Raw genomic sequence first — 11,221 nt, forward strand, 5'->3', positions numbered from 1 at the left:
TTAGGACGCCAAAATTTGCATAGCATCTTAGCACATAATCTTGCAAGAAGGCTTCCAATTGTCTATCCAGTCTTAATTTGCATGCTTTAAACTTTATGTTAGCATTCCTCTGACATCATAAAACGAGTCTGGTTCAAATTTATCACAAATTTTCTGTATGTAGTTACAGTATTTTACTCGAAGAGGGCAAAAACGCTTTATCACCGCTCATTGCCAAAGAAGACTGAGGAAGATTTTGAAAATCACGTGGGTTGTATAACGGAATGGCTGCTACCAGTTTACGCTGTCAAATGTGTAAAAATACGCAACACTTCTTCAAAACTGCGATGGCCCATACCTCCAGGGGGCCCATACCTCCCGGGTCTCCCCTACCAAAAACGGCGGCGCTGCGCCTCGTCGTTTTTTAAATTCTTGCGAAAAACCTGAGGAGGCGGCGTGAAAACGCCCCTCCCCCCCCCCCGTCCAGCACGGCGCGGGTTGACTTATTAACCCGCGCATGACTGGGGTCTTTTCCATAACGCGAGTGACTGAGGGGGGCTCTCCAGAGCACCCCTCACTACTGGACCGATCGTCAAAATTCAAACGGCGTCTGATAGCCTTTGAAAAAGGGGGCTTGAAAATTTACCAGGGCGTGGGTAAATTCTCGCTTAGCCCCATATGGGACAGTGCTCTAAAACAGTAGTTTTTCTTTGGAAGAGGAAGTGTACCTATTGGCTGTGTTTTACATATGAGAATAGGCAAGTTGTGCATCACGTGCTGGATATTTAGAAATTTGATTGATGTGCTGCGAACAATGGCTACCTGATTTTTGTCTGTTTTAAACCTATGTGTGCCCCATCGAAGACTTTTCAATACAAGTCGGAGTACCGGGACCAATAATAACCTTTACCCACTACCCAGTGAAAGTCCGTTAAAACAATTTCAAATGAAAATCATCAGCATTTTTTGCTTGTTCTTAATTTATGCTCTGACTTGTGGATTCGAACCACCAACCTCCGTGCCACCAGTTCGATACTCTAACCACTTCGCCGCGGCGGGATTCGTGTAATACAGTTAGCGAATACGCCGCCCGGCTGGGGGTCCTGGATTTCCACGCCCTGCTGGGGGGGGATGTTTAAACACCCCCTCCCCCTTCTAACTCGGCTCCTGGGCCACGTAGCGATACGCAGAAGGCGGCGTTCGAAAGAGCGCCAAAAATAATGACGAAATCACTTCGGGCACTTTTTTATCAGGTCAAAGGTCAGGTCACCAGAGGTCATTGAAGGCAAAATTTCGCCGATTTCCAGGTCGAATATCGACAATTTCTAAGAAGCCAACGCATAACTCGGGAACCAATAGCGCTACAGCGCCGCGGAAAAGCGCATTCGATAGCCCTATTAACCCGCGAGTTGCTGGGGGGGGGGGGGGGGGCGTTAAACGCCCCCACTTTTTCGCCGCGCTATAGCATAAAAACGGCGCGCCGCAGGCGAGACAAAAATTTGGCTACCTGTAAGGAATTGATTGAAGTATATTGTGTCAAAGTTAAAAAATATCGGTCGGAAAGTTTTAGAGTTATCGAGGTTTTAGTGACGTCATGATTTCTGAGTTTTCGACCAAAAACAACATATGTTCAAAAAATCATATAAAATCACAGAAGACATACATACATGCCGTAAACGCCATTAGACTGCCAATACCACGAACAATCAAATGGCTATATTCGATTTGTTATTATCGTTCCGCATTGTCCAAAATCTTGAACTGAATCTTGGCAATTTCTCGTGACTTCTGCACGACCATGATACATTCACTCGATCTGGTAACACTTATCTCGAACAAAAATTTGAAAGAATTCACGGCACGACATCCCCCTATGAAATTCTTCTCAGAGACTTATTTTGGATGTGTAATATGAAGCAATTAATTAAAGAGCCAACACGCTATTCAGAAGTAAATAATACTGCAAAGTGCAAATCTTAGAGATCTCCTAGTAGTATCAAACAATCAAACCATAATCAACAGTGGTGTACTTCCAAGTTTCTAAAAAATTGACGACTTGCCCATTTTTGCCACATTTAAGATCGCTGCCCCCTCCATCTCAAGACACACAACGCAAATTTGGGACTATAAGCAAATGGACGCGGACAAGCTTACAAGACTACTATTAGACATCGACTGGGATGGACTGCTCGACTGTGACTTGGACAACGCGACGGACAACTTCACTGAAGCCCTCATGACAGCTGCCAAAGCCTCAATTCCAACTCGTACAATATCACATAAAAGCAACGACAAACCTTTGGGATCAATACGGAACTAAAAAGCCAAATTCGTAGGCGTGACAGACTTTTCCATATCGCTAAAAAAGCGTAACATCCCTTATAACTGGCAGCGATGGAGGCAACAAAGAAATTTAGTCACAGCAATGAACATAAAATTTAAAAACCGGCATATTCAGCTACAATTTACAAAACTCCTAGAAAACAGAAAAGACTCCTCGACATATCACAAAATTCTTAACAACCTTATCGGGCTAAAAATACATAACAACATACCACCACTAATGAGACAGGACGGAACACCAGTTACTGACGATCTTGAAAAAGCGGACATATTTAACGACCATTTCTCGACCCAGACGACCTTAGACGTACAGGACAAACCAATACCACAAATTGACATGCCCAATTTACATATCCCTTGCCTAGCGGGGGTCCAAGTGACCGAAAGGGAGGTTCTTAACGTACTCAACTCTCTTCATTGATGTTAGCCCATTTATGCCGCTTGGGTCATATATGACCCAAAAGCAATATCTTAACATTTTTCCTCAATGGAGGCAAGTGGCACTTTGAGGAACTTGTGCGTGTGTTTTGTTGGATTTGTGGGTTCAGCCTTCAGCGACGAGCGTCGGAGCCGCATAAAACTCGTGTGAGCTCGTCCACTGAAGTTTCTGGAGCCAAAGACGACGGGACTGCACAGCCGCCGGTCACTGGCAATGGCGCGCCGCCCCCAAAAGTAACGTTATATTATGTTTGTACTTTACTATCTGTTGAATGATCGTCCACCTGGCATCTAAATTTGTCTGAAAAAAGGCATGATGTATATTTTTGCCCTTCATGTCGCCATCGGATAACTTTTTTTCCCTCGATAATTATCCTTGGGTCATAAATGACCCAGCCGGCAATAATGTCAATTTTCTCGTATGCTGAATACTAGGGAAGCGATTGATGATTATACGATTATTTATTTCTGGGGGTTGTGATCAGATCACAGTGGTGGATCCAAAGGAGGGGGGGGGGTCATATGGGTCATTCATGACTTCCCTTGGGACCCGGGGGCACCACCGAACTATCAGGGACACCACAGGCCTGACAGTGGCACCACAGGCCTAGTGTTGCGATATTGGGATATCATGAGCGAACCGGTCGTGCGGGGCCGTGACGCGGGGCGGGCCGGCGACTCGGCCGGCCGAGGGGCACCACGCACGGGCCTGTCAGGGGTACACTCGTGGGCAGATTGATGTTCTACAACTCTTTATCCACCGGGTTCCTATGGCTCAGCATTGGCAGCAGCCGCCTGGTACCGGTAGACTGTGCCGCTTCACTTACTTGTCAAGCGGCACAGCCTACCCACACCGTATGACACCGGTCTGGGTCGGTGGCTGGAAGGCGATGTGGGCCGCCTGTGACGTCAGCGCAGCGGTGAGGGCCGAGCCCGGAGGCATGGCTCGGGTCGGCGCGGCACGGCGGCTGGCGAGGGCTGGGGAGTGAGGTGGGGTGGGAGCACGGACCATCGCGCGGCTGAGCGAGTGTAGTTAACTTTCGCGTCTCAAGGCTCCAATTATTCTACCTATTAATTGCGCTAAAGCATTTGTTAAAATATCCTATGCTCAAGACAGCGCCTATCATCATACTTGCCATGTGCATTGCGACACACTTTAACGTAGCATTGGGACAGCTGATAGAATTTATATCACACGTGCATCGAGTTGCGGAGCTGCATTGTTTATAACAGATAAGTATTAAGGCCTTGATTGAGCTCATTGGTGTCTACTATTTTGCACAGCAATCGTCCAGAGACGTGGGAACTGCAGTTTTTGGATAGCGCGGCAGCCAACGCCCGAACTTTAAGCGAATCTCACTGTTCCTCTAATGTGTGATCGCAGCCACCAATAGCAAACCGGTCTAACTAGGAGCAAATAATTCGCGCACCTGGGACGGTTCAAACCGGGCTTCTCCAACCGGTCACCCTACGACTCTACCGTGCATCCACTGAGCTACCGAAACCAGCGACCACCCCGCCGCGGTCAAACGGGATCAAATGTCACAAAACTGTCATTGGCGGTCAGCGGGTGAATGTCATTTTGTTTTGTGCTGCTGGGGACCATTCTCGGTAGCTCAGTGGATGGACGTTCGTATCGTAAGCTGACCGGTGGGGAAGCCCGGTTCGAACCCTCCTGAGCGTCCGCCTTTTTGGCTCCTAGTTGGAACGGTTTGCTATTGGCGGCTGCGACCACATATTTGAGCAACAGTAACCAGTAAAACGCCTTTTGGGCGACCAACGGAGCGAGCGAGAGGATGGGCCTTGCACGTGCGAAATTGCGAGGGGGTACCTCCAACTAACTTGTGCACTGCACCCTACTAACCGGTCTTAAGCGATGTGCCAAATTTCAGCGCAATTGGCCTAGCCGTTCTCTAGATCTGGAAGCAGCACACTGCACGTGCGCACGTGCAAGCGGGGTCCAAACTGACTTTTGCACGGCACCCTACTAACTGGTCCCCAACCGTGTACCAAATTTGAGCGCAATCGGCCCAGCCGTTCTCGAGATCTGGGGTGCTGTAGCACCCCAACCTTAACACATGCAGATGAATTATCTGATGGAGACCTAACTGTGTACCGAGTTTCAATTCAATCGGCCCAGCCGTTGTGCCGTTATTGAGGTTGCAATTTTGGGGGTTCTTAAAGAATGTCCAACTTTACCACGCGCCACGTGCGGTGGTTGGCAAGAACACATGGTGGCCATCACACCACATAACTTTTACGTCCAAGTGACATTCAGTAAAGAAGACCGCTTGTCAATCGGATGTCCCGTTCCTAAGATATTAGCTTTTGAAGAGCGTCCCCACGGCCGGCCGGCCGGCCGCTCATACTCAGGATTTTCCCTTAATTCAGTATGAGACTCCGCTCGCTTCGCTCGCTCCGTAATAATCGCTTTAAATTGGTGTGTTGGCTGCCGCACTATACCCATAACCCCTAGTTTCCACGTCTCTAGACCATTGCCGTGCGAAACAATAGACACCAATCTGCTCAATTAAGGCCTTAATACTAATATGTCATACAAAATATAGCTCTCGATGCACGTGTGACATAAGTTCTATCGGCTGTCCCATTGCCATGCTTAAGTGCGTCGTAATACGCATAGTCGCATAGCAAGTAAATGATAGGCGCTGTCTTGGGCATAGGACATTTTAACAAATGCTTTAGCGCAATTGATAGGTGTTGTTGTTGTTGTTGACTCCCCACGTAGCGGTCGCTACGTAGCCTCTCGGCTCTGGAGGTACCTGGCGGCGGCCCCCAGGGCCGCCACCACGCCGCTGCCTCGGACCTCCTCCTCACTCGGGTATATGTTGCCTAGATGTCGTAGGCGTAGTCGCATCAGTGCCGGGCAGCGTAGCAGGATGTGTTCTGGCGTGTCCGCCTCCCCCTCGCCACAGCAGCGGCAGCCGGCCGCCCGGCACGCCAGCGAGTTACACTGTGCGCAGTCCCGGCCGGGGTTCCTGCCGATCCGATGCAGGTACTGCGCAGATCCCGACCAGTGACCAGCGCGCAGTTGGTGCACATCAACCGCCACCTCGCGTGGTGTAGTGCTGGGTAGCGGTGCGGGTAGGTGGCCGTCCATCAGCCGCCTATACCAGCCGTCCGGCCAGTTGTTGGTCGCCTCCTTTCTGGCGATCCGGGACGCCGCACGGTACACTGTGCGGACGTCGACCGGGACTCCCTGCTGTGGGAGGGCGGCGGCTTCCTTGGCGATGGCGTCCACCCGCTCATTTCCTTCCAGCTCGCAGTGGGACGGCACCCATTGGAGGTGGACTCTTCGGTCCCCATCAGCCACCAGTGCCGCCATGTGCTCCCAGATGGCGGCACCTAGAGGGGACGTCTGGGCCGCTGGTCCTCCCCTCAGCGTCGCAAGTGACGCCTGTGAGTCGGAGCATATGATTATATCCTGCTCGAGGGGTGGGTGCTCCAGGAGATGTTGTACTGCCGTCTTCAGCGCCACCATCTCAGCCCGGTAGCTAGAGCATATTTTCCCCGCCGCCTCTCGCAGAACTTCAGTCGTTCCGTCTGGGTGCTCGATGAGGACCCCGGCGCCGCCATCCGTCACTCCGCCGGTCGCCGACCCGTCGGTCCAAGCCCACGTCGCACACTGGGGGAGCGCTCCCAAGCACGCCTCCGCAGCGCTTCTCCTCATCGACGCGGTCGCTCCGACCGGGAGCGGGCCGACGTCCAGGCGGATCGACACGTTTTCCGTCGCTGTCCACGGGGGCGGTCTCGTGGCTAGGCGAGCTTCGACGGGCAACTCCACGCCCGCGCGGTCCCACACCGCTCTCCCGCGGTCTCTCCATCCGGTCACGGACTTGAGACGCGGCACGGGGGCCGCTACTGCTACGGCGTGCAGCGGATCCTCCGGCGGTAGAGAGTGCGCTTTCGCCAGCAGGCGTGCTGCCAGCGCATCCCTCCTCGCCGCCATCGGCACGACGCCCGCCTCTGCTCTCACAGCGTGTCTCGGGGTGGAGATCGGACAGCCGGTGATGGTGCGTGCCGCCGCCAACATCTCCACTTCCAAGACGCCGAGATGCGTTGTCGCAGCCGCAGGCAGCCACGCCGCCGCCGCGTGTTCTATGGCGCCGCGGACGTATCCGTTAGCTACCGTCCGGAGGAGCCTCTCGCCGAGCCCCCACGACCTTCCGGTGAGCTGTCTGAGTTGGTTGATTCTTGGTCTTGTCTTTCTTCGTAGACGACGGCAGTGCGGCCCGAAGTGCAGGAGTCTGTCCAATGTGACGCCCAGAAGGTGGAGAGTCTCCCGCGCCTCGACCGTGCTACCGGCTACCTTGATGCGGCAGTCCTTGGCGTCCTTGGCTTGCTGCGAGAGAACCAGAAGTTGGGTCTTCTCGCCGGAGACTCTCATCTTGGATTCGCGCGCCCACCTTGTTAGCGCGTCGGCTGCCCTCTGGGCCCTCTCCCTCGCCACTTCAATGGTGTTGCCCGCGCAGAGCACCGCCGTGTCATCCGCATACATGTAGGGTGTGCATGCGGGGATCTTCTTGATGACCTCCACCAGCGGCGCCGCCCATAACACAAACAAGCTGGGCGACAGCACGCTGCCCTGGGGTAGTCCGGCGCGGAAGACCCGCTCACCGGAGAGATCCCCGCGAACCTCCACTCTCGTCCTTCGGTCTCTCAGCCACTGCCACACCCAGCGGACAAGACACAGCGGCAGTCCCTGTTCGGTCAGGCTGAGCCGAAGGAGGCGGTGGTCCACTACATCATACGCTCGGGCAAAGTCAAAGGCCACGAGGACGTATTTCTGTGCCACGCTTCCATCAGGCCTCCTCGCCGCCGTTCTTCGATCGACCGCCGGTCGCTGCCATCCGTCCTGCACCTCTTGGACGAGGCGGCCGATGTTGTCCTCCACCGACCGCCCCGCTCGGAAACCCGTCTGTTCTGGAGGGAGCAACCCTCGGCTTTCCGCGAAGTAGGTAAGTCGGGCCAAGATCATGCGCTCCAACAGCTTGCTCAGGTTGCTGGTGAGTGCTATCGGCCTGTAGCTGCCCAAGAGCCTCTTGTCCTTGCCGGCTTTCGGAATCGGTATCACCGTCGCGACGCGCCACTCTTTCGGGACCTCTCCGGAGCTCCACGAACTGTTAAAGGTTCTGAGGAGTTCTTTCTTGGCGATCGGGCCGAGGTGGCGGAGCATCTCGTTGGAGATACCGTCAGGGCCCGGTGTTTTCTTCAGCTTGGTTTCCACGATCTGGGCGTTGAGCTCAGCCAGGGAGAAGGGCGCGCACATCTCTGTTCGCCGGTCTCGGCACTCACATAACCGTGCCGCCGGTTGAGACAACTTGCGCTTTGCGGTGAGGTCGACCTTCTTGTTTCTGACATGACGCGAGACTTGTGCGTATGTCTTAACGAAGGCGTTAGCTTTCTGCTTGTCCGTAACCAGAAGCTTTTTGTCGTCGTCCATCATCGCCTGGCCATCTCGGTGCTCATCGTCGGTCGCTCCTTCCCACTTTTTCAGAATCTTGGAAACCCTTCCGAGGCTTGCTGGGCGATTCAGTGTCGTTCCCACAAACTCGTGGAACTGCTCTCTGGAGACCCGTCCCTCAACCTCGGCGGCGCGCTGCTTTGCTGCGATCCAGCGCGTCCGACTGTCCGGATCGTCGGGTCGGATCTCACGTCTGGCAGCTTGACGGTCAATTGATAGGTAGAATAATTGGCAAATGGAGACGCGAAAGTTAACTACGCTCGCCAAGCCGCGCGATGGTCCATGCTTCCACCCCGCCTCACTCCCCAGCCCTCGCCAGCCGCCGCGCCGCGCCGACCCGAGCCATGCCTCCGGGCTCGGCCCTCACCGCTGCGCTGACGTCACAGGCGGCCCACATCACCTTCCAGACACCGACCCAGACCGGTGTCATACGGTGTGGGTAGGCTGTGCCGCTTGACAAGTAAGTGAAGCGGCACAGTCTACCGGTACAGTCGGGTACAGGTTGATGGTCCCCTACTCTTTATCCACCGGGTTCCTATGGCTCAGCATTGGCAGCAGCCGCCTGGTACCGGTAGGCTGTGCCGCATGACCCGAGAGTGAAGCGGCACAGCCTACCCACACTGTATGACACCGCCTCGGGTCGCCTCGTAGAGCGATTTGACCGGACGCTGCGTTACACCGGCTGGGGGGAGGGGGGGGGGGGTAAGGGTCAGGTCTGTCTATTTGGCTCGGCTCGGTGGATGAGGCGGGCTGGAGTGTGGTGTGGGGCGGGGGTGATGTGGGGAGGGAGTGAGCGGACCTGGGGCTGGGTGTGTGTGGTCACTTGTCGCATAGAACCGATCGTAATCCACCCTCCAAAAATTCGCTTTAGAGATATTCACAAAACCCAGGGGGTTCAAACACCCATCTCTCAAGTGGGGTGCGGAAGGACAGGTAAGGGTCCATACGGTCTCCTCATGAATTGCAGCAAAGAAAGAAAACAGACCCGTCACCAAATAATTTTTTTCTGAAAAGTGGACTAATCGCATAGCCTCGGACACAGAAATAAACATCCAGCACGCGAAGCGTCTCGAACCGGGCCTCTCACTACCGGTCAGTTTGACAGTCTAGCACTCCTACGCTGAGCTACACCGGATGGTGGCCACGGCCGGGGCAAAGTCTGGCCGGGCGGGCGGCGGGGCCGGGAGGTCGGCAGCAAAGTCAATGAATGTTTTTGTGGTTTCGGGTGCCGGTCGCTCTAGCTTGGTGGAATGATGATGGATCATTGGCAAAACTTTCAACGTAGAGTCCCGGTTCGAGCCTCATCGGGGCACCGGCTACTTTTCCGAGTTAGGATCTGGTTTGATTTTAGTGGTTGCGAGCCATTTATACGGATTTATATCTACATGTCGATTGTCGATTGATTGGGTGTCACTTCATTCATTCGTTCGTTTAATACATGTCAACATTTAGCATACGAATTGACATCCAGGATCAATCCGATCAATCTACCATTTTCATAAGCGTATTGCCTAAATATCATGCATATATGTGGCACAAGACCTATGGTTGCCTCGATACCGTGCTAAATCATGTTTTGCACAATGCACAAGTAAATTATATTCGCTGGGTCTTCCGTGCATTGTGCTTAGCAAAAACAGGAATGCAATTGTTAAGCGACGCAAAATGTGCAATGCAGCAAGTGACCACACACACACGCCCAGCCCCCATGGTCCACCAACACGCCCCACACCACTCGCCAGCCCACGCCAACCACCGAGACCGAGACGAGCCCCTCCCCCCGCGCTGCACAGTGGGGATTTTTCCGATCTAGCACGTATTTATTCGTAGAGGGCAAACCATAGGTAGAATTGTAGCCAGATTGTGCACAGATGTTGGCTGGTGTGTCCTGGGCCCTGTTCAAGTGTCTGCGGCCGCCGCGGCTCCCGCGGCCAAAAAGGCGGAGCTTAGCAGGCGGCCAATCAGGCGAGAGCAGCATTCTGGGTAATGCGTAGCTCTTCCTGCGGCTCCCGCGGTCGCTCGGGAGCGACCGCAGGGAAACTTCGACATAAACTGCGCGCGTGAGACAAAACATTGCGGATTTCGTTCTTTGTTTCGGTTGATTTTATTATGTTGTTAAGGAATAATTGCTTTAAAAAGGTACTTATTGAAGTAATAAAGCCATTATGAAGCAATTACGCACACAATTTTGATCAGCATCTCCTTTCAAAACAACCGTGCCATTCTCGTCGCTGGCCGCAGCGGCCGCAGCCGCGAGGGTGTTCAACCTAACCGAAATTAGGCTCCGCCTCCCGGCCGCGGGAGCCGCGGCGGCCGCAGAGCACTTGAACAGGGCTCTGGTGATAATTTTACCTGTAAATGTGCATAATCAACATAGTAAAGGGGGTTCAATTGGACCCCCCGCTCAGCCGTTTGGCCCCTGATCAAGCTAGAGCTTCGCGGAAAAGTCAAGCGTGCTGCCTATGACGAAATTAGGACGAATATATCCAATTTCAAAGTCCAAGGTCATAAGCTGACTTTCCAAGTCAGTTTAATGACCCAACTAAAGTTGGGAAATCGAGACCTCTTGAAACTTCGCAAAGTTAGGGTGTTACGGGGTATTTTGGGGTGCTGATCACGAATTTCATGTTAGTTTTGATCACAGACGATGTCTTTATGCATTTAGGCCAGGTCGGGTCAGGTCAGGTTAGATCAATTAGTAGGCGTCCTGCCGGCCATCCATAGAAGTGTCACCTACTACTGATAGCTTCGTAACATGGAACGAAGGCACTAGAACTACTTCGTAAATATTCAAATGGCTGCTAAAATCGAAATCAGCACCAAAAACTACCCTAGAAACAAGTAAAACTCGAAAAAGTGAACCAAGGTCATCAAAAGGTCAATGACCTTGACTTGACCTTTACGTGACCTTGACTCCCACCATTATGCATGGCACCAACATCATTTCACATATTTGAACGTTTAAAACCACAAAAAGAC

At 53.1% G+C, this 11,221-nt stretch overlaps 1 protein-coding gene across 1 annotated transcript; it reads right to left on the reverse strand.

The window, feature by feature from the left end:
* Window positions 1–5,512: 5,512 nt before the first annotated feature.
* LOC122388271 lies at window positions 5,513–6,448 on the reverse strand. The gene has a single exon (XM_043379195.1). The coding sequence runs from the start codon at window positions 6,446–6,448 to the stop codon at window positions 5,513–5,515; it is 936 nt and encodes a 311-aa protein (XP_043235130.1).
* Between the last annotated feature and the right edge of the window lie 4,773 nt (window positions 6,449–11,221).

This window comes from Amphibalanus amphitrite, unplaced genomic scaffold (genome assembly GCF_019059575.1).
Source record: "Amphibalanus amphitrite isolate SeventyFive unplaced genomic scaffold, NRLGWU_Aamphi_draft 000316F_arrow, whole genome shotgun sequence".
Classification (NCBI taxonomy): domain Eukaryota; kingdom Metazoa; phylum Arthropoda; class Thecostraca; order Balanomorpha; family Balanidae; genus Amphibalanus; species Amphibalanus amphitrite.